Genomic DNA, 24,036 nt, shown 5'->3' on the forward strand with positions numbered 1-24,036 from the left:
TACATGTACAACTTGCAGGATGGGAGTTTTTAAAGGCTTAACATGACTTAGCGACTGGAATTTAGGTCCCTGCATCCACTGCTGTGCTTGCAGTGGCACTGGGAGAAACAGAAACATTAACATTTAGTTAGGTGTGTTGAGAATTATGTTCTAGGCATTATACAAAACATCTTAAATAAATTCACTTCTACTATGGAACAAAAGATTTGCTGAAGTTACCAGTACAACGCTGTACACCAAAGACAATGGTTAAGATACAGAGACTGACAAAGCAAACAACAAATACCCTTCTCTCCTCCTCCACACAGACAGAGAACAGTTTAAAGATAAAAGAAATAAACTCATCCTGTCTTTTTAATCCAAATATTTCAAGTTTCTTAAGGAAAAGTCTTGGGTTGGGCATACATGGAGTATTATAAATGAACATCTATGAGGACACACATAACCCCTGGATGGATGTAGTACTCTCATCCAGTTTGTAAGCAGTTTCCCAGCATGTCTAGGAGACACTAAACAAGGCCTTTCTGCCAGCCTTTCATGTGGCAAAAAAATACAAGCAATGAAAAGGTTCAAAGCAAAACACATTCATTTTTTTTTGTTCTCAAGAGGAAGTACCATTTAATCTTTTACATACCTCACTGGCAAACTGCATTTGGAAATGTCCCAGGTCACAATTCTGAATACAATCCACTGAATGAACTATTCAGCCAAATGCAGGGAGGACTAAGTACTAGGCAATTTCAGAAAGATTTAGTTTAATAAAAGCTGTGTTAAAAAGGCTTTTTTTGCCCCCAATGTTAATACATTTCATATAAGGAAATACTTTTCCTGAAAGCTGCACGCCAACACAAGCTCTCCAAATGTTCTGTTCCCTTATTAACTTTTTAATGTGTGAACTTGCATATACATCCCAGTAGGTGACTAATATATTCTCATAGTTTGAAATAAAAATTGCAGTAGTATTTTGCCTCTATCTCTGCTTTTTAATTTAGAACTCTATCCCACATGGAAATGAATACCACATTAGAAAACTTACAGTAGACTAGCAGGTATTTTGACATACAGTGACGACTGATCATTTTCTTTTTCTTCCCATCATGGTAGCACTATAATTTATCAGGTTATTGATATTTAATGTAATATAGAACATTGAAATGTATTACCATTCCTGAAAATAACCTTTTCTGACACCTATCTTCTAAGTGTTTAATACAAGTGCTTAGATAAATAAATAACAGTGTCTATGCTGTAGTTACATTCCTGCACCAAGTAGCAATGACATTGTATAACATGGCATAGTTTTTATCGGGGGCAACCTTCTTTAATGCCGTTTGAGCTTGCAATCCTAAAAAGCCAACACTAATCTAAAAAAACCCAGTGGACTGCTAAATCCCAGTAAGAGGATTGGTGACCTAGTCCCGATTCTGGCATCAAACCAAATTAGGGTTTTTGCCTTCAACATCAGCAGCAGAGATCACAACAGCAGTGGCATCACATGAGCTCTAAGGGTACTGACGTGTGTGTTACACAGTTTGCATGCTCAGAAAAAAAGCAGGCACACCGTGGCAATGCAAAGCAGCAAAAGGAGGCACCTGAGAAATAATAAACACTCTGGAGTGTGTCTTTATACATGCAAATGTAACAGCCATGGCTGCATGTACACAACAGCTACAGAAATATCCATCAAACGTGATGACTATCAAATGCTTGGGCATCCCAAGCGCATCAACAGAATTCATACTGTAAAAATTGAGATCTGGTAAGAGCTTACAAGTACTACTCTCTGATCAAGGTAGAAAACAGTGGATACTATTTCTCAAGCAGCAGTTCAATTCTCAGCACATTGATTAGTCTCACAGATTTGTTATATCTTGACATAAAATAATCAACCATAGTCCACGATTTTTGAGGCTTTTCAACAGAAAAAGTACCACCCTTGCTCAGCTTTCTTGAGAACACATTGTTTGGGCTTGGATTTTAACAAGATGTGCAGCTGACCCACTGGCTTAATGCCGCCTGATCGCCCTACTGCCTCCTGCAAGACACTCTGCATTAACACAAGCGGGTCTCTTGGGTTTCATTACAGCAGTAGGGGTTATAAATATAAATATTTTCCTTATTCTACCTGTACATGGGTAAGCACAGCAAACACTCTTCTCTCCTGTGTAACTGCTATGTACAAGCCTAGCACCAACACAGAGAGGGGAGTCAACCATTACCTGTACTATAAATAGTTACTGGCATATATCACCAAAAATCAACCATAAACATTATGTTTCTTTTCAGCTGAAAAAAGCTCTACTGTCAACATAGTCCGATTAAGAGAGTAATCTGGCCATATGAATTTAAAAGCCACAGAGCTCTCCCTGACCTACATTGCCAGGTTAGAGCTGAGAAAAAAAAAACACAAAAAAACACACAAAAAAACCCATAAAAAAAAAAAAGCCAAACAAACCACAAACAAAACACAAGAACAAAAAAAACCTCACATCACACAAACCATAGTACAGAAAGATGCTCTTGAGGCAGGAGAGGCAGCACAATAATCAGGCTTTTAGATTTGGAGTACCTTATCGCACCATTAATGCTGGGGTTGTCAAGAAAAACAACGCAGCCTATTCTTAAGCTACATCCAAGGTTTATCCACTTCAGATCAAAACCATTTCTGCCAGAGCAAGATAAGCCATGAGAGACAGACCTCGCTCCCTATCAAAGCTTTGCTTTAGAAGCAGTTATTTCCTCACCAACCAGTCCCATCTCTGATATTTTTTTTCACTGTATCAACAAAAAGAGATAAGAAAGCATAAAAGCAACCCAGTGAACACTGCATGGGGCTCAGCTGGAAAAAAAGAATCACCCATATGAGGTGCTAGGATTTTATATGATAACTAATATTTTTAGAAAATGATAATAAAGTGAACATTTACTAGTTTTCGTCTGGAAACAGCAATTCTAAGTGTTAACATGGAGACAGCATCTATGAAATGGGAACAACTACAACAGAGTTGGAGATTAATTCAGACAGCTCAGTCGGGAGCTGGAGCAGGTAACAGGTACTCAAACAACAGAAATGGGGCAGAAAATGCGACAAAATGCAGGGAGGCTTGGCAGAAGTGTGACTAGTTAGTGCCAAGAAAACCAGCAACTTCTCTGGGAGGATGGGCACTGGGGAGATGGACACGTTGTCCAGATACAGCAGGAGGTTTTAAATTCTAACCATCTGTTAGGGGAAGGGAAAGGTGTAAGCAAAGCCCTTCATTCACTTTTTGTGATTTATATCCCAGTACTACTTTAAAAGGCATGCATAGGTTGGGTGCTGGCTGCAACCAGTAAGAAGCAGCAGGATCTCTGAGGTGAGGACAAACAAACATGGAAGGATCAATGCACCATCAGCAAGGACGGTGACAAGGACAGAACACCTGGAGCCAACAGACCTCTATCTGTCTGGGGCTGAAGATGGGTAAAAGATCACCCTCTCAAGGGCTCTTGCAAACAGGTTACCCAGCAATGAGCCTTACACTGCCTGGATTTGAGTGCGCATAACTAAAAAGTTTTTTAAAACTTCACCATATAGAGAACAAGCTCCTGTTGCCTGACTCGTGTCCAAGTGGTGCATCAAGAGGAGGGAACCGGAGGCAACATTTCACTAAGAAGTTTTCAGCTAATCATTTATTCCCTAGAAAATGTAGTTTAATGGCAGCTGAAAATATTTGTCAATGTAGGTCAACCTCTCTCAATAGTTTTCACCATTATGAAAAACCGCTGGTGCCTCCAAAGTATCAAAATGAAGATCTTTGTCTGCTAAACCCATCATTTCACTGCCCAAATCATTTGCAGAAACTATTAACAAAAGGCAAGAGATAAGAGGACTAGATGAAGAAAATGGATGTGGAAAAGACACATACAATCTTTTATTTGTTACTTTAAACTATTGGCATTTTTTTAATTGCAACCATGTCCCCCAGCTGTGCAAAAGGTAGAATTTAAAGCCCAACCTGTTGTTCACTAGGTGCAATGTCTGAAGGGTTTAATTCTTGGTTCTCCTTCAGTCTCTGTAAAATATTGTCCTGTTAACTGGAGGAAATAGAAGAGACCCCAGCTGTCTAATCCCACAGAAGTGTTTTCCTACCAAGGTTATAAGAGACCTTTTCCATGAATACCATGCAGTACAATGTTCCCAGCTGCAAGAGGAGCTGGGGAAACTGAGCTTCTCCTGGTGAGGAGGAAAAGCTCCAGCCCCACAAGTGCTACACCAGCATCCTCCTTCTGCCTCGTGGCATTTCCAAAACACTTGGCTCAGCCAGAAATTACTTCTTTTCATTTAGATTTCTTTGGTTTCAGTGAAAAACCTAAAAAACCCCAACCAAGCAAAAAAAAAAAAAAACCCCAAACCCCCAAAATACTAAAAAGGTAGCCTTAACACATTTGGTTTTGTATCAAATACAAAACTGAAGGAAAAGCCTATTTCTACTCAGCCTCTCAGTTGATTATTATGAGCTAGACAACATCGGTATTGATTTCCAGAACATTGTGCTTCCTGAATTGACAAGTATTTTAGCTAATAAAAAGCTGCACACAGTATTTGGAAAAAGCAACTAGAAGAGTTGTGTACTAACTCTATTCAGCTGGAACATATTCAGGCAATACTGAGACTCCTACTGACATGTGTCAGGTAACATAGATCTTAACTGAATCCCCTAGCTAATCTAAGTCAGCCCTAATTAGTGGGTCTGGGGACATAAAACATTCCGTGTAACGGCAACGAAGCATCTCAGTCCCGTCACATTTACTGAAACACATCCCGGGGAAGGCACAAAAACCAAAAACAAAGCTCTTCATATTAAATTAACTGAAATGTAAGCAACGAGTAGGTCAAAAGGAAAAGACTTATTAAAAAAATTCCCTCTTGCATTGAGTAATCAGTTTCACATGTAAAGACTGTGTGGAATTAATTAAACAATTAAAATGTGCAGGGGGTCACTGAAACTGTATCCTTCAGAAAGCGGAGTGCATCTTATTATAGAGGTTCCTTTCCTGACCTTAAAGGCTACCTCAAAACGGATGAGAAATTCAATGTTACTAAACTCCCTGTGCAACAGCAGAGAGCAGGTCGGCGATGAGATGGCTCCTGGGGAAGAGTCAGCTTGGATACTGCATGGAGGGGGAGACAACAGACACATACAGACACACTGCCATACAGACACACAGAAGGGTTTTTCCTCCAGAGGAAGTCTTGCAAACCAGATTTGGAAAACCAGGAAAAGAACACTGGAAGCATTTGAAGTCAGCCACCACTCTTTTTCATTTCTGGCAGTGGTGGCAGAGCAGAAAGAAGCTTGCTTGTTCTCTGTTCTTCAAGCCTGTCCTTCAACCATCCCTAACAACTTATTTATCAAGGAAGCATCCATGTACTCTCACTTTTTAACAGAAAAACTCAAGCAAAATGCAAGACTCCATCCTATTTGAGAATTCATGTCTTTCATGACCATTTTGTCCCTGAAAAGTTGTTTCAGCACCTATTTGTGCAGGGCAGAAAGAGATCTGTTCACTCTGGTCTGCCTCTGTCCATGTTATAAATCCTAGGTTCAAATGTATGGAAATAAATCTCACCATTTCAACTCAAGTATGTTAATGCAAAGTCACCTGAGGACACAGGGAAACCCACTAAAGAAATGGGGCCTCCATCACGGAGGAAGTCACTAGAGGTTCATCACAAAGGTGTAGCAGCAGCTACACCACGGGACACCCAACTACTGCCCAGGTCCCAGCAGCAGCCTGGCTGAGGAATCTGGGGAAAAAAAAACCCAACCAAACAAACACAGTGTATTTTAACCAGTCCTCTCCTACCTCAGCTGACCCCCACCCACCAAGAAGGGGGGATACCAGTGATGCTTTCTGAGATGTCAGCTTTCCACATGCTCTGCAGCCTATCTGAATCCTATGGCAATTCATGCTGTTTGATGTAGGGCTGTGGAGATGCCACGGAAACATTTGTTTTCATTTACTGGTATCCTGCACGATAAGAAAGTTTGAGCAGTAGAAGAAAGTAGAAGAAAGAGTATAAATTACCAATGGGCTCAGACAGCTGAGCCTTTGAAAATGAAATCTAATTATTCTACCATTTATTTAGACAGATTATGTTACAGCTTTCTGATCTCACTTTGTGATTAATAACATGTATATGTTTAGAGCAAAAACGATGAAGGCAAATTCCATCCTGTTTTGCAAAGACACTTCAAATTAGGGTACATGTAAGAGAGAGGATGACAGCTGGTTCCACTTGCATCTTTTAATTAAAATGCAGTAGTCTAGATAACAGAAAATTGATGTGGGGCAGAGAGGGAAGAGGAGGGAAATAAACCCTAGAAATAACGTAACTGCACTACAGCACTTGAAAACACCTATTTAACATGGGAAGGACCCAGATATAAGTTATTTCTGCTTGTTTTCTTGTGTGTTATGAAAATCTGAATTAGTGCATTCACTGTCTCTTTTAAGGTTATCTGAAATAAATTTTTCAGTCTTGGATCTTGCTTTACCTTTGGTTCTTCAAACCAGCAAATGCAAAGTATAGGTCTAGCCTGCTTAACAGAGAAGTCTTCAGCACCCTCTTTCCAGTGCAGTTTTGGCCCCAGGTGTGGACTCGGCTGCTTTTGAGAAAGAGCATTTCTGATCCCTATGCTGGCTGGGAGAGTGCAATGAAGAGCCCAAGGAGAACCATTTCCAGCAGCATTGGACATCTAGGTGGAAATCACCACTCGTCATCCACCTGAGCAGATGGCATTGACTCCTGTGACTGAGTGCCCATTAGAAGTGTCCAGCTTCTTCATGACACGGGAGAACCATGGAGACACCCTGAGGTTGTTTTTCTTTGATCAAGTATCAGGGACAATATCAGCGTATAGAAAACACTTCTGCTCCAAAAGCCAACAGCTGTCCCTGGACAGGTGAAGCACTATTAGATGGCCATCCCACCACTGAAAGGAAACACCTCTCCTAAATAAGCCCACTGCTACCATCTATAGGCTCCTAGACAAGAGGGGCAGCGTGGGTACAGATGGTAACACTTCCGGTTTATGTTTTTGGAGGAGAATGAATGACCAAGCTGGGTTACCTACTTAACCTGATTTTGGCTTGTAATGTCTTACTGCATGAAAGACTTTCTGGGTCAGGTTAGATAAAACACACAGGCTGTAGCACTGTGGAGCCTCAGGAGAGAGCTTTTACCCAGCATTTGCTTAAGATCCTTTCAGTGAATAGATACCACATGAGATGAACCATTGTTAACCTCAGCTTTGAAGATACCTCCATGACATTTTCCCCTGTAGATATATCTCATACAACATGAAAAACTCCTGGTGTCACAAATGAAAAGTACTGGATGTGAGACAGACTGAAAGATACAACAGAAGGCAACGATGATGCTCAGCATTAAATATGGAATAAGAAAGAGGGGCTTCTGCAACAAAGGACACCAAGAGGATAATGGATTAACCACACCTGCCTCAGAAGCATCTCAGTCTGTGCGTACATGCAATTTCAGCTGTCAAGTCATTAGCTGGATGAACACATAATTGATAAGCTGTAAGTTGTGCTCTACTTGAGAGCAATAAGCTCCTTTAAATTTTATTAATATTTAACATATATAAAAGCATTTGTCATTTGCAAAGCACTCTTTATAGAGTAACTGATGGATTCTATAATGATTCACAACTCCCAGACTAGGGAATGCAGTTCTGGAGGGATAAATATCTGGCCCACACCCAAATCAATATTCACTGACAGAGCTATTATTCTATCTCAAAATTAGGTTTCTAAGTTTCTGGTCCTTCTCAATTACACTGCTTTGTAGCCTTCAGTGGGTAGAAGCATGACACACAGAGTTGGAAGACAAGAGATGACAACACCGGATGATGCTTCTGACTCACATCCACTGATTGTCACATCTCTGCCCTGGGCCACCATCCACACCAAAAGTTGCAGTTAAGTGGGTAAACTACAAAGAATGGTACTTTTAAATGTTTGACTGGCATGTGTTGTCTGCTCCTCTCTCCTTTCTTTAAGGAATTAATCTTGGGGAATTTACTGACCTCCATAATTTCTTAGGTCTTTCAGTATGCTTTTCATACATGTTTTTTTTTTTTTTCCACAGTTTAAAGGGATACAGTACGTTGACTCATAGGCGATCCTTAAAAAATGATAGCATTTTTCTGAAATGTGACAGGTTATTTCTCAAGCTGCAGCACTGAGTTTCTGTGAAACAGCCACAGAATTTTGTTATTACCTAAAATTACTTAACCTTCAGCCTCCTACAGGGTTTCCTGAGGTGTCGCCTGAGACAGACCTTCAGTGTCCCTGCCCTGCTAACTCCCTTTGTATGTAATTTTTCTCCCCAGGAGCAAAAGCACAGTGAAAGTCACATCATTTCTCTTGGCTGGACACAGGATCTTTTTGCTGTAGCTGAACTTTATGCACATGGAATGGACTCCCCTGGGGATCTACCAAGTGTTCCTACATTGTCTGTGCCAGAGGTAGGTGCAGTTGCACCCTCAATACACACAGTATGCTGACAATAGCACCTGGGAAGGATGCAAAGTCTGTATCATTAGTTTAAGGCATGTAAATGCACGCTTCACTCCAGTTGCATTTGTTCCCAGAAATATCTGCGCCTTTTAAACCACTCCCTGAAATATTTGTACCTCCTAACTAACTTCTGTTTCAATGCACCCAATTGTTTGCTCATCATCATAGCTTAATCATTTGAGGATTCATCCTTTTAGGAGTTCTATTCGTACCAATATTACATGCTGCCTAGAAAGTCTAACCATCTTAGAAGCAGGTAAAGTGATTATTGATGACAGTCAATACCACTTCAAAATATTTCAGCAGCGTAAGTAGAAAAAATACATACAAAATTAATATTTGACATTCAAGAGCTATTCAGCACTGGCAAAGCAGAAAAATCTGACAAGCAATAAAAAATGATGGCTTCTATATGCTAGCAGTTTGACACTTCAACTCCAACAGAGTCCAAGTTTAGCAAAAAAGTGAAACTTCCTAAAAGAAAGTATTATTCACAACATTTTTGTGCATAAGTAGAAGTCTAACATAAAAAATCTCCCCTTCTGTTCCATCTTATACTCTCACAAAGCTCAGCCTGCTAGACAAGATTTCCATAGAAATCCTATTTGGTAAGATTTCCTTGATTGTATTCCAAAAAGTGACTCACATTGTATAACCAAGTGGCAAAAGCTGAAATGAGTTTGACTCTTTCCATCAAAGCCAGTATTAGTCATTCTTCCAGCTTAAAGGTTCACACACTATTCATGACAGGCAAAACTGGGACCACGGGTCAAGAAATGACAATTTAATAGTCACAAAGTATGTGGCCAGATAGCTATCGCTAGTCTGAAGGAAATAACACAGGACTTGGCCAGTGAAACTAAATAATATTCAACAGCATGATGGCTAAGTAGCTGTAAGAGTAATAAAATCACAGCTCCTGTGTTAGCACAGAGAAATTTGGCCGAAACTGTAAAGCCGTGGATAAATAAAAATCATAAAGTTCTTCCTCATCTGTCGCTCTCTAAAGCACTTAAAACAAGAGTGGCTGGAGGGTGCAAGGGCTGAGTGTCACCTGATTGTAAAGGTGTCAGGATTCACTCCCAGTCAGATACTCCTTTCCTTCACCCTCTCTCCTTCTTTGTGTTCCTGTCTGTTCTCCTTTCAAGCCTGCAGACTACCTCATCTCTATCTTTATACTCTTCTGTCCACCTCAGGTGCATTTTCTTCTCCGCCACACCCTGTAGTTGCCCAAAGGAGTGCTGGTTTTGCCAAGCCCTCCAACACACATCCTTCCCCTCCCGGCCACTGCTTGTGGCCTCCTGACCTAAAGCAGGCTCAGGACAGGCTACCTTGTCCAAAGTCTACCTTGGTGACACAGCTGGAAAGGCTGAATGGAGAAACTGATCCACTCTGAGATTTGCTCATGCCCACTATGACATTCTGAATATGCTCATGCTCTGCTTCTCCATGGCTTTATGGAATTGAAGGCTAAGTGTCCTCTTAGCATGAGTCTGCCCACAGGCACGCACCAGTTCCCAAGTGACAGTGCAGCAAAGACCATCCCTCCCAAAACTAGGTTCCTGGCAAAATCTCTGCAGAAGACAAGTTTCCTTACAGAAAACCACCAGCATCTTTCTGCCAGTAACATTCAGACACAGTTATGATTCACAGACATTGTGGAGAATCATGTAAATCTTCCCATTCTCCCTGCTATTTGCTCCTGACATTTCCCCCGCCTCCCCTGGGCATCTCTCATTCCCCTGCTAATCTCACGATGATCAGAATTACTGTCTGGACAGTGACTCAACGTAGAGTCTCAACTTAGCAGAGTACCAAGGAAAAGAGAAGCCCTATGGGATGAATTCCTTCTTCATTTATGGTCTTTGCTGCCTATAATCCTTTTTTTTTTTTTTTTTTTGCATTCTGCTGTGGCATGTGCTGACATAAAATTAATCCAAAGTCTCTGGCTGTTCCAGGAACTGCTCCCAATCCCTCACCCAGCTCAAATATATGCAACATCTCCAACCTCCAGAGGAAACAATGGAAGCATCTCTGTGCTTGGCATTGGTGAAATATCAGGCCATTCATACTTTTGCTTAAATCAGGAATCTAATTTCAAATATTTTTCTCCACATAGCATGAAGAAGACAAAACACAATGTACCTCTACTTCACATGCATATTCCGATCCATCCAAGAGTGTCACTTTGCACTGCATATTTTTCGGTTTCTTGACGATCTTTAGAGGAGATTTGGAAAGTTTGCTAGACGATGATTTTTGAGAGAGCTTGTCGTCCTCTAGCTGTTGGTATTCCAGTTGTTTTGCACTCGCAGCAGCAAACTCCTGTTCTTTTTCTGTGGCCTATGAAGAGAAAGATAAGTTTTGAAGTGAGATAAACCAATCATGCAATGCAGTACACTGTGCACCCTGCATCCAACAAGGAGAGCCTAGCATGGGGCATGCAAAAGAAAGCCCCTGATGCAGGACAGAGTCTTCTTTATCCATTGAAAAGATTCCTCACATTTTTCCCTGCCCTCCCCTGTCACTGCAAAATGTACAGAATACCCATGAAGAAGGGGCATATATGAAAATACTTTAGGTTTCCACTTTTTCCATAGGTGAAAAATCCCACTTGGACTTCTTGGACCAGCTTTTTTGGTCTGTTGAAAATGCTGAATAATTGGTAAACTTTGTGATGAACAGATCTTCCTACAGTTTCTTGATACTGCTTTTAAGTCCTGTACCTATCAAATCATGAGACACTTCCATGGTGTCATATGGAACAGGAAAAGACCATCAGGTCTGCACTAATTTTGTTATCAGTGGGAAAAAAGTTCCCTAAATGAGGGTGCAGATTCCTCCATGACAGTGTGAATTTGCCAGGGGATGCTGACGTGCCTGGGAAAATGAAAGATTCCTGAAGCGCCCAACCAAAGGGTTAAACAAACAGGAAGGAAGTGAGGGGCCAAACAACTTTTATGTGCAGCCGACTGGCTAATGGATGATAAGTACAGGATGAGAGGCTGAGTTTTGCTCTCTGCAGAAGCCCGATAAGTCCCTCAAGCTGGCGAGAAGTAGGTGCTATTTGCAAGACAAATATACTGGAGGAAAAAGGGGCAAGAAGAAACAATCGTGGTTGTTTTTGCTTGGGTTTATCTGAGGGTCAGACCATTTTATGAGTTACTGTGATGCAGCACAGCCCGTGGGACTCTCCACAGCAGCAGATGAAAGCCAGAACAGCTCTACAGCATTTCACCCTTCCTAGCAACAGCACTGTGCCGCAGTCATTACCTTTCTCATCAGTTATGCCCCTCATGGTCTCCAAACAAAACCTCAACAGGAGTGCAGTAATACCTAAGCTAAAGCTTAAATAAAACGAAATAAAAATAACATCTTTCCATTATCTCACTACAAGGAAAAGAAAATAACTCTTTTGGCTCTGAATTATTTCAGTGTAACAGGCAACAAGCTTTACTGGAAAGATATTGTAAATTAATCCTCCAAGTCTGTTTCCATTCATTGTATATGATAAAACTTCATGAGAATGGAGCAAATCCATCCAAAGGCTTTAATCTGCTTTGAGACCAAAACAACCTTGCATCGTATAACCAGCAACAACAGTGTACCGCTAAATCCCAGGGAACTTTCCCCAAGAGATTTCATACAAACAAGCCATAAGCTTTCCCCTGCCTTCAGGTGTATGGTGGAAAGAGGAATTTGGAGTCAGCTGTGCTACTGACAGTGCCAGCACCCACCAAACCGCAAGGAGGTGGGGCAAGACCCCACACTTCTCCTTTCCCTGCCAGAGAGAATACAGCAATGGTCTTCTGGGCTTCCACGGGTGGGGAGACTAGAAAGATAAAATAGCAAGAGTTATTTTCAAAACCCACATCATCCCCTGAGCTGTGGATGTTCTTCTCCAGGAGCAGCACAGCACCAACCACCTCTTCTCCCATGTAGCTCCAGCACTGGAGGACTTTCTCCTTCCAGCATTTGGACACCAACCTTGCGTCTGGATGTCAAGGTCCTTGCATACCTTGAAGGCTGGAGGGAGATGAAGGGCACAATGCATGTCAGCAGTTTGCTGAGCTTTTAACACTCACAGTGACTGTGATGAAGGGGGAGAGCCACTCCAGGCTCAGAGCAAGGCTTGAGGCCAACTACCCCTCTATCACAACCAAGGCCAGATGTCTCCTCCTAGGGTCTCTGTGAACAGCTGTGCTGATGCTGGTGGGCAGAGAGGGTCTATGAAGATTTCCACATGTTTTGTTCCAGAAATCTGCCATGGAAGGTGCACACACACACATGTAGGTGCAAAAGTGGTAGAAAATATACTGTCATTGCCAGTGGCTCATTAGTTTCACATAGCACCCAACAGCCATTTAAATTTTAGAAGCATCTTCAGCCTGCAAATAAATTTCATTGGTCCTTATTGGTGGTTATTTTCCTTCACATGAAGATACTCGGTAACTCAAGACTACAGCAGAAACTTGCTTATTTACACATTTTAAAAAAATTGTATTGAGGTTACTTTGTTTGTTAAGGTTCCTGTCTACATGAAGATCAGGGGAATGTGTCTAGGTTAAAAATCATACAAAGGATTTTCTCTCATTTGTCTGCAGAACAAAACATGCCAAGAACTATTAGAGAAGATCTCCCAAACTATACTGACATGTTCAGGCATTGAGGTACTTTCAGACTGTATTAAGCCTCTCCTTCCTAAAGAAACCTGACATCCTGGCATCTAGGAAAAAAATGTGGCTAGCGTACCCATATACTCAGTGAATTATTTTGAACTCTGCAAGCATAGCTGCATTTTCTCCTAAATTCTTCCCTAAGATAACTCTGTGGTGTATTTTTGCTGTATTTTCAGTGTCGTGTACTAAATTTTAGCGCAGCACAAGTTGCTTCACGGTTTGTGATTTTTGAGCATAAGCTCTCTCAGCTCTATCTAAATTATTGTACTGCACTGTGACACAGTATGTTCAACCCGTTCTGAAGCTAGATCCCCTTCTTGAAGCAAGCCTTTGAAGTGACAGGATTCAGCAGTAATGGTCTTCGACGCTTCACAGCTTCTCACTGGGGTATGAAGTGATATTACCAAGCTTGCTCAACGCGTGAATCCCATCTACTTATCATAACTGCTCAGAAACGTCAGTGCCCAACCCATGCAATGCCTTCCTGTTCATTTTCAATGAGATAGGAAGGCAGGGAGATAGTAAGACTGCATTATTATACCTGATAGGAAGGACTTGGTCCGGTAGTAACTGTTCATCTCAACATGAAGAAGCCTTTTTGTCTTCATTAAAATGTTCTTTTTTATGTATATAGAATGGCAACAAAAAGTCACTGTCATGGATCAGTAACTTAAATCTTTCTTCCTGAGGTTCTCTCATCCAAGCAACAGCAAAAGCCAACAGCTTCTTCACTGTGATTACAGATGGCAAGAGAGAGAATGATACCCATGACTCCTTCAGATTATGGCTTATTTAATGAGACCATTGTCAATGCCTTGGTCTCTTAGTGCTGTATTTAAGTAGTTCTTTCCTGTGATACAGACACTTAAGCCACTATGCTGGGCAGATCACTGCAACTGGATTGGGCAGTCATCTTAGAACAGGGACCTCTGGATTAAAATTGGTAATCTTAGCAGAAAGGTCTCACATGTCTCTTCACTAACCCAGTTCTTTTATTGAGGCTTCTACAGACACCTGCTCACTGGTTATTTTTTGGAAAAGAAATGATCATGCAGCACATAAGAGCACCTCAGGTCTCCAAACTCACAGCTCTGTAAACACAGATGGTCAGGTTTGGTTCCTAAGGGTGGTGTGTTTATTTGTGTTTGGGTTTTTTTTTTTTGTTCGTTTTTTTGGGGGTTGTGGTGTTTTGGGGTTTGGTATGGTTTGTTTTTTTGTGTTGTGGTGGTTTTGGGTTTGTTTTGGTTTTGTGTTTGTGTTTGTTTATTGGGTATTTGTTTGTTTTGTTTTTTGGGGGGGAGTTGTTTTGCTTTGTTTAAGATGAAAAGAAACTTGGGGTGGAAAGATGACTGAAGATGGCTGGAATAAGAAAATTAATAATACTTATGCATAGGTCTGATAGAATTATATTTTAAATTAATGACCAGTTTGTGCAGCACCTTTCTCTTTTGGAAAAGCGGTCCTGCTGCTTCTCCCCAAACTATCTACAGGCAATTTCTGATCTATTTCAGAGACCAAAATTGTCCAAACACATAACAGGTGGATGTTGGAGCAAGAGCAGAGATCTCTGGTGGGCATGGAGTGAAACTGGTCAAGGGTTATCAATGGTAAAAATGGATAGGAATGAAAAAAAAAAAAAAAAAAAAAAGCAGTTTTTCCAATTGTTGATCTTCAATAGCAATAAACACCAGAAATCCTGCCATGCCACGTCTGCATCTTGAGATATTAGAAGTCAGATATAAGACACCTCTTTAAATTTGCTCCCAGAAACATTTGTTGTCCCAAGCATCTAGGTGGTGAACCCCTAAATGAGGGAGATGTAAAAATATTTTGTACCTGAAATTGCTTATACCCCCCTTTTTTCCCCACCAACAGTAATTTTGGGCTGTAGCTCTGTGGACAAAAGCTTAAAACCCAAGACCACAGCCAACCTCAAACAGCTCCTACATGAGCGCTCATGCTGATTTTAAGTAACACCTTACATCTGCTTGCTTCACCATCACTGTCTCACAGCTATCTAAAATAACCAGACACCACTTCAAACAACCTGAATTTTTTTAAAGGGTGGAGGAGAGGAGGAGTTTGACTGACTTATTCCACTCTTCAAAGGCAAATGTGATCACATGAGGGTCATAACCTTACAGAGCTAAGGGATGCAATTTGCAGGTACCTCATTAATTGTGTGCCACTTACCCATGAAGAACAATGCCTGTTAATCCTATTGACTGGAAATTATTAACAGGAAAAAGAAAGCAGCTTCTATAAATTTAATAAGTGCAACAATGAACCAAATGGAAAAGCATGCAATAGCTCTTCTGAAACCTATTACATGAAAAGTTAAAGTAATTATAATGCAGTTATTTCAGAACTACAAGAAGCTTAAGGGACCATAGATTCTTCATGGCTCAAACATCAGACAAGCAAGCATGAAATCAGTTTTGGGCAGGTGTCAAAGGAGAAGTGAACTATGAAAACATTTTTAGCTTCTTAAAAGTTGGTACTGTTATCTAATGCAAATGCAAGATCAAAGATGTTTCACAGAATCACAGAATATTAGGAATTGGAAGGGACCTGAAAAGATCATCTAGTCCAATCCCCCTGCTGGAGCAGGAACACCTAGATGAGGCTACACAGGAATGTGTCCAGGCGGGTTTTGAATGTCTCCAGAGAAGGAGACTCCACAACCTCCCTGGGCAGCCTGTTCCAGTGTTGTCACCCTCACCATGAAGAGATTTCTTCTCGAATTTAAATGGAACCTACTGTGTTCCAGTTTATACCAATTGGCCCTTGTCTTATCATTGGTTGTCCCCAAGAAGAGCCTGACTACATCCTCGTGACACTCACCCTTTACATATTTATAAACATTAATGAGGTCGCCCCTCAGTCTCCTCCAAGCTAAAGAGACCCAGCTCCCTCAGCCTTTCCTCATACAGGAGGTGCTCCACTCCCCTAATCATCTTTGTTGCCCTGTGCTGGACTCTCTCCAGCAGTTCCCTGTCCTTCTTGAACTGAGGGGCCCAGAACTGGACACAATATTGCAGATGTGGTCTCACCAGGGCAGAGAAGAGGGGAAGGAGAACCTCTCTCGACCTACTGACCACCCCACTTCTAATACACCCCAGGATGCCATTGGCCTTCCTGGCCACAAGGGCACAGTGCTGGCTCATGGTCATCCTGTTGTCCACCAGGACCCCCAGGTTCCATTCCCTTACACTGCTCTCTAATAGGTTGTTTCCCAATTTATACTGGAACCTGGGGTTGTTCCTGCCCAGATGCAAGACTCTACACTTGCCCATGTTACATATCATTATATTTTTCCCCACCCAACTCTCCAGCCTGTCCAGGGCTCACTGGATGGCAGCACAGCCTTATGGCGTGTCAGCCACTCCTCCCAGCTTGGTGTCATCAGCAAACTTGCTGATAGTACACTCTATTCCCTCGTCCAAGTTGTTGATGAATATATTGAACAGTACTGGCCCCAGTACTGACCGTTGAGGGACTCCACTAGATACAGGCCTCCAACTAGACTCTGCCCCATTGACCACGACTCTCTGGCTTCTTTCCTTCAGCCAGTTCGCAGTCCACCTCATTACCCAATCATCCAGACCACGCTCCCTCAATTTAGCTGTGAGGATGCTGTGGGAGACTGTGTCAAATGCTTTACTGAAGTCAAGATAGACCACATCCACTGCTTTGTCATCATGTAGCCACCTGGTTATGCCCTCATGAAAGTCTATGAGGTTGGTCAAGCATGACTTCTCCTTGGTGAAGCCATGTTGACTGCCCTTAATGACTCCCTTATGCTTGATATGCTTTGAGATGGCACCAAGGATAAGTTGTTCCATCACCTTCCCAGGCTGACTGGTCTATATTTACCCGGGTCCTCCTTCTTGCCCTTTGTGAAGACTGAAGTGACATTTGCTTTCCTCCAGTCCTCAGGCACCCGTCCCATTTCCAAAGACTTAGCAAAGATGGTGGAGAGTGGCCTAGCAATGACCTCAGCCAGCTCCCTCAGCATCCCATCTGGACCCATGGATTTATGGATATCCAGATTGCTTAATTGGTCCCTAACTCAGTCCTCATCAGCCAAGGCCAACTACTCCATTGTCCTGCCTTCCTCTCCGGCCTTGGGGGTATGGGGCTCCTCAGGACAGCCTCTGGCAGTGTAGACAGAAACAAAGAAGGCATTCAGTAACTCTGCCTTCTCTGTACATTCTGTCACCAGGGCACCCACCTCATTAATCAGTGGGCCTACATTGCCCCTAGTGTTAGTGTTATCTGCTTAGTCAGTAAGACTGCCCTTATATTTAAGCACTGGAGGACGAAAGACATGACATGAATTTCAAAACATTCTGCATGAGTGTTATTCTTTTTTAAATGCAGAAGACCAGCCAGTCAATATCTACAGCACAGGATCATAGAATCGTTTTGGTTGGAAAAGACCCTCAAGATCATTGAGTCCAACTGTTAACCTAACTCTAGCACTAGACCATGTCCCTAAGAACCTCATCTAAATGCTTTCAGGGATGGTGACACCACCACTTTCCTGAGCAGCCTGTTTCAATGCTTGACAACCCTTTCAGTGAAGAAATTTTTCCTAATATCCAATCTGAACCTTCTCTGGCACAACTTGAAGGCACTTTCTCTTGTCCTATCACTTGTAACTTGGGAGAAGAGACTGACACCCACCTTGCTACAACCTCTTTTCAGGTAGTTGTAGACAGAAATAAGGTCTCCCCTCAGCCTCCTTTTCTCCAGGCTAAACAGCCCCAGTTCCCTCAAGCTGCTCCTCATAAGACTTGTGCATCACACCATATAGCCTTCCATGAATATCTGAATATATATTTCCACTCCTGAGACACCAGGCTCACTATTTCCTGGGAGCAATAAGTGGGCACATAGCTGGTTGCATGCACGGAGCATGTGTGCATGAGCTCCCTTACCTGCTCCTTTTTCACAGGTGTGCTGTGGGCTGCCACGGCTGAGAACTGCTCAAGCTCGTTTTGATGCTCCTCGCTCAGCTGCTGCTGCTGCTGGTCCTGCGGCTGGGTCTCTGCTGCCCCTTGCTGTGCAGGGCTCTCCTGCTGATCCTGCTCTTTGTCCTTGGACTCGGAGTCCGATCCCGATTCTGTAGTCATGGTTGGTTATTCTGTAAAACAAGGGGAACAGACCTACTGAGTACCATCTCATAGGTGTGAGTTTGTAGGCGAGGCTTATAAAATGGTGAAAAATCAGGTGCAAAGTCCTCATCTTAATATGCCCAGCCTTTAAAAGTGAAGTGGCTATTAGTGGCCCAATGAGAATCCCTAGGAAAGATCTCCTGGTTCAAAACATCACGCAATGCATCCATACTCTGAATAAGAGTCCATTGCCATAAAATCTTACTCTACATTATAATATAGGAATAATTATATTATTATAATTATATAATTATAGGAATTATGTTGAAGTCACACACAGACATACAGTTCTACATAGTTCATAATTCATAAAAGAAGAGTAACATACTGAGAAAAGCTCATGTGATTGAAGGCTCTAAATCCAACACAATCCACTGCAGTTTGGGCTTCTAAACCATGCGGAAACTTTTGAAAATATTAAATCTTTTGTTTTTTACATTTAAGGCAACAGTTCTTGAACTCCTCAACACTTGCACTTCATTCTGGAAATGGACTCAGGTGTTTTTTTGATGCTTTTGGGCAGTAAATAGGCTAGAAACATCTGAAGTGGTCCCACCAACTTCAGTGGAAGTGTACAACTGTCCTTAAGCACAGTTCTGTCCTTCCTGCTTGAATTTACCCCCATTTCAGTAATTTCTTTCTAAGTGCTGGAGCATCCAAAAGAAAAGATAAATACCTCCATTAAGTCATTCTAAGTGTTAGATTTAAAATAAAGTGAATATGACTTTCCTTGAATGTGACAAGGGCGTTTGAATTTTACTTTGTGCACTGGTAAGTAAAAATGAAAACATAAGCAATAATCATTCAAAATCTTCATTATTTCAATTAAATAGTTTCATTACAAATATGTGTTTGGCACCCAGTTCTCAAACTATATAGAAGCAAAATCCAACTTAAAAAAATATTATGATTTTCTATCAAAACAAGGATATGAAAAAGCAGACTGTGTGCCAGTTCAGCAAATAAAGTCTGCTCTTACTTTTGTTACTCATATGCTCATGGTCTTATCCTTGAGCATTTTGCTTTTAAGCAACTCAAAACCAAACCAGTCTGCTGCAATCTATTTCTGTCGATCATAAGACCCTGGTTTCTTTAACCTGGTAACCATGGCTACTATGTAATTATAGGCAGTTCCACAGAAAATGCATCTGCTAATTCATCTGCTAGGAAGTCACTATCAACGCTCAACATACACTATGTAGTAAACTACAATGTTTACTAGTAGAAACAGGTTTATTAAAGATCACTAAAAATGTACAGCCTCTCCTCTCCTCTCCTCTCCTCTCCTCTCCTCTCCTCTCCTCTCCTCTCCTCTCCTCTCCTCTCCTCTCCTCTCCTCTCCTCTCCTCTCCTCTCCTCTCCTCTCCTCTCCTCTCCTCTCCTCTCCTCTCCTCTCCTCTAATAAGCTACATTGCTTAACAATTTTTTTTTTTTTTAATGAGGCGAATTATTATTTTCAAACTCATTTATGTATTCTGCCCTTTCAAGGTTAAGTCCTCTAGTGAATCCATGTCTCTGTACAGCAGGCAAGTGCCCAGCATTTAGCCTGAGCTCAGTTTTTGCACTGCCTGTGAGGATGGGGGGTGCACGTTCCTCCCTCCTGCACACCAAAACAGCACAAGAGAAAAGCAGAACTAGAAAGCATATGTGGCAGATTTATGCTTCAGGCCACATTTTCAAAGTACTAATGTGTGATAGACTTGTTTAGGAATACATCATAAATTTCTACACTCAAACTGGCACAGTTATATCAAAAGCACCCTGTTAAATGTATCATTTCAACAACATATACAAAAAGCAAAAATTAACTTATGTCTTTTAAAATATGACAGTCAGAAAGGCACTCATCTAATCAAATTACAGATGTCCGCATCTGAGATGGTCACTTTAAACAGGGAGGAGAAAACCAGGCATTTCAGAGGGCAATTCATCTGACCTATTTTAGATGCTTGCTTAAGCCCAGATAAATCACATAGGAGCATGACTTGGTCCAACTTGCTATGAAGGAAGGCTAAAAAAGTTCCTCTGATGTAGATCAAACAAACCCATCCTCCATTTTCAATTCTATTCAGCCAATCCTTTTTTGCATGCTTTAAAAATTGAACTGCAGAACAATGTTAATCTCTCAGAGTTTTGTTTTGCCCATCTGTCACATCAACATGGATGCTCCTACGGTTGCCTTGCTTTAAAGGCATCCAGATCTCCACAAACTTCACAAATTTTCTGCCCCCTCAACCATGTTTTGCACAAGTGTATGAAGATATGAAATCCAAATTAACCAAATAATCAACTCAATAAAAACCAAACTATGTATTTGATTTTCTTTTCCACAAACTATGAATTAGGAAGTAACAAAAACCTAACTAACAGCTACAAAAATAATTGAACAAACACCACCAAGCAGCATAGATGACCAATACAAGGTGTAATGCATTAAAGCTGTAGTACAATTGTTTTTTTTCCCCTCTTGGCATGAATTAGAGCAGTGTAAATAGAAAGCAACAATCATACTTGCTGTTTGAAAACAGCTGCCCCAAGTATCTTAAAGCATTAATTTATATAAGATCAGATTTCTAGTTGACATGAATCAAAAGTCTGTCTTCCTTCAGCTGCCATCAATGGAAGCTCATTTTTGCACCCTATATAGCTTCTTTCCTAATGAACATTTGTATCCAGGCTCTTTGTCAGCATGGAAACACAACCGTTTAAATTAGCCCATAAACCACAAATTCACGGAGCATGAAATGACAAGAAGTTTTACTTATCTTGCCAGTTATAATTTCGTACCTCAAGGAACAACAAACACAGTTCTTAAATTCTTCTGGGACATTCCAGCATGAAGTAGAGTCTTACAATACTGGGAGTTACTCCCTGGGACTGGTTTACTCTCCAGTTATACATAAGTCCTCACTTGCTTTAAAAGTGCTTTGTTAGAAAACTTTTTGTGCATTATCAAATATTTTAGCATAAGCGATTCCCTGGATACAATATTCCTGTCATTAGTCAGACAGCAGATGGATTTAATTAACCCAAGGTTACCCATTTCCAAATGTCTTCTTTATTTCCCCATGCAGACTAATATGTTTAATAACAAATACTGAGAACAAAATGCTATTGACTTCACGCTGTTATCTTACAGATGTAAATAGAGGCAAAGCAAACACATTTTGAATCCAGTTTCTTACAAACTCCTCAGATGATTGCGTTGTTAAGGTTTATCTCATTCCAACTCGTGCAGGTTAAAATACCAAAATTACAAGACAGAAAACAACATTCCTCCCTCAGTGCAAACCAATAGGTTATTTTGCCTTCATCAGCAAACAGCTGCTTATTCAAACTATCTGTGAAAGCATTTCTTTTTTTCAAATGGTGTAATCATCCTCCTAGGAAGCAGCACATTCACTTACTGAAGAATAACAGTAATCTTAAGAAATTTAACAACAAAAGCCTTACCTTTGTTTATACACAGCAATCCTGACAGACTAACTAATAGTGTCTACACATTTGTCAAACACATATAATAGGCTCAGAATGTCTTATATTATTAGTTTATTTACTATAACTGGCTATGTATCAAAATCATGACTTCTAATGTGAATTTCAGTACAGGAAAAAAGAAATAACTGAAGTTCCCTAAACTTTTTCTGTTGCCAGCACAACCCCCATATCAAACTCTCCTTTCCAGCAAACAGAAAACAAACTAATGAAAAGAAATTACCTTACACAAATGAGGTAATAATATGCAGGCCAGATGTGCTCTTGGATAGCTAAGTTTTGGCTTAAAACTCAATATTCAAAGATTCCAAAAGATTAGCTGAGTCAAACTTAACACAGATGCTGCTAATACTGGACAGTCTAAGGCTAAAGTGAATTTGGCTACAGAATTCAATCAGATTGAAAATCAAGTCTTCTGATTAAAGGGAAAAAAATAAGCCAAGAACTAGCTTATCTAGCTTATTTTAACCTACATCATAAAAATTAAGTTAAAAATATATGTAGTTTCAGCAGTGCAAAGTTTTAAAATGTGTTTGAGAGTGCTGCAGAAGAATAATCAAGGGAAGATAAACATTAGTATACTATTAAGGTATTAAAATAACTTCAAAAAAATCCATTACATTTAAAAATATTTTTTATTAGATCATATCACAGAAATCCGTTCATACCCTTACACTACAAAAGACACTGCATATGGATTTCAAAGCCTGCAAACCACTTGCACAAACCCTGCATCCAAAAACCTTCCCACGCACCTACTCCTTGTTACCTACAGCTACCAATATATCTCGGCTTGGGAGATGACCATTTTTGTCACCAATTACTTGCTATGGACTTAAAGCACATGATTTCCTTTTCCCTCTACAGAAACTTAAATCATGTTGTTCTCTAATTCTCTGAGCAGACAAAGCTCAGGCTATGTTACCTGGTCACCTCTAGCAAGTGAGAGTCACGATCTACTGTATATATTCATACATTCAACAAGTTATTTGACCCCTTGCCTCCCATTCTCAAAACATAGACCTTCTGGGTTGCACCTACTGAGCAACAAAATTCACAGCTAATTGACAGCAGAGTCCACAGTTGAACACAGCAGTCATTAATAAACCTTTATTTATATATAAATACATGCTAGTGAAAATATCTGCTATATTAAACAAACAGAAATCACATTACAGAGGAAATTGCAAATTAATTCTGAATAAATTGTGATGTAATGGCAAAACAAAATTGAACGAAGTATAATCAAATAAACTATACATAGCCACTAACTATTTCCTGTAATGCACAGATTAATGATTTACATTTAAATGCTGCTTTGATCTAATTAATTCTCTTTGTAGGAAGTTCTCCTTTAATTACAATAATTTCTGAAGATTGTTATAAACCATTGAAAAAGTCCAAATTTGGAAGTTATGTATCAAAATAATGATTCTATACTTCAAGAATAATGTTCCGCCTAACGAGAGACATATTTATCCAATAACGACAAGATGCTGATGAGAAGACCATATGGAGAACCGTATTGCTGCTATGAGTAGTAACAGAAATGTCAATATATGTTTCAAGAAAAGAATACATGCCAGAATGACAACTTCTAAGCTTAAATATAAACTGTTTTCATCAAACTGCTCTGAGTCTCAGCTCCCTTCATTCCTGTTGAGTTCCATATTAGGAAAACAATCATGTTTTTGTTGATCCTTTTTGGATTTGAGTGAGTTTTGCCCTCACATGCAGGAGGCATCCGAGCCATAAAAGCCTGGTGCCAGGTCCCTGAGAGAGGCAGGATCTCTGCTGCACTTCGCCAAGAGTTCAGACCAACTCTTTCATAGAATCATAGAATAGTTTGGGTTGGAAGGGACCTTCAAACATCATCTAGTCCACCCCTCCTGCAATGAGTAGGGACATCTTCAACTAAATCAGGTTCCTCAGAGCTCTCTCCAGCCTAGACTTGAATGTCTCCAGGGATGGGGCATCCACCACCTCTCTGGGCAACCTGGACCAGTATTTCACCACCCTCATTGTAAAAAATTTCCTTCTCATGTCTAGCTTGAATCTCCTCTCCTTTAGTTTAAAACCATTATCCCTTGTCCTGTCAT

At 40.8% G+C, this 24,036-nt stretch overlaps 1 protein-coding gene across 6 annotated transcripts in view; it reads right to left on the reverse strand.

Annotated features, from left to right (window-relative positions):
• Window positions 1–24,036, reverse strand: part of EPB41L3 (erythrocyte membrane protein band 4.1 like 3) — a 102,118-nt gene that overhangs the window by 52,192 nt on the left and 25,890 nt on the right. For all 6 annotated transcript variants that reach the window (XM_082046336.1, XM_082046333.1, XM_082046335.1 and 3 more), the window contains exons 2-3: window positions 18,206–18,411; window positions 10,729–10,926 (exon numbers count right to left, since the gene is read on the reverse strand). In XM_082046336.1, coding sequence (XP_081902462.1) covers window positions 10,729–10,926; window positions 18,206–18,400 — 393 coding nt within the window. In that variant the 5' untranslated portion in view covers window positions 18,401–18,411. The remainder of the gene's footprint in view (window positions 1–10,728; window positions 10,927–18,205; window positions 18,412–24,036) is intronic.

This window comes from Streptopelia decaocto (assembly GCF_964273445.1).
Source record: "Streptopelia decaocto genome assembly, chromosome: 2".
NCBI classification, from domain to species: Eukaryota; Metazoa; Chordata; class Aves; order Columbiformes; family Columbidae; genus Streptopelia; species Streptopelia decaocto.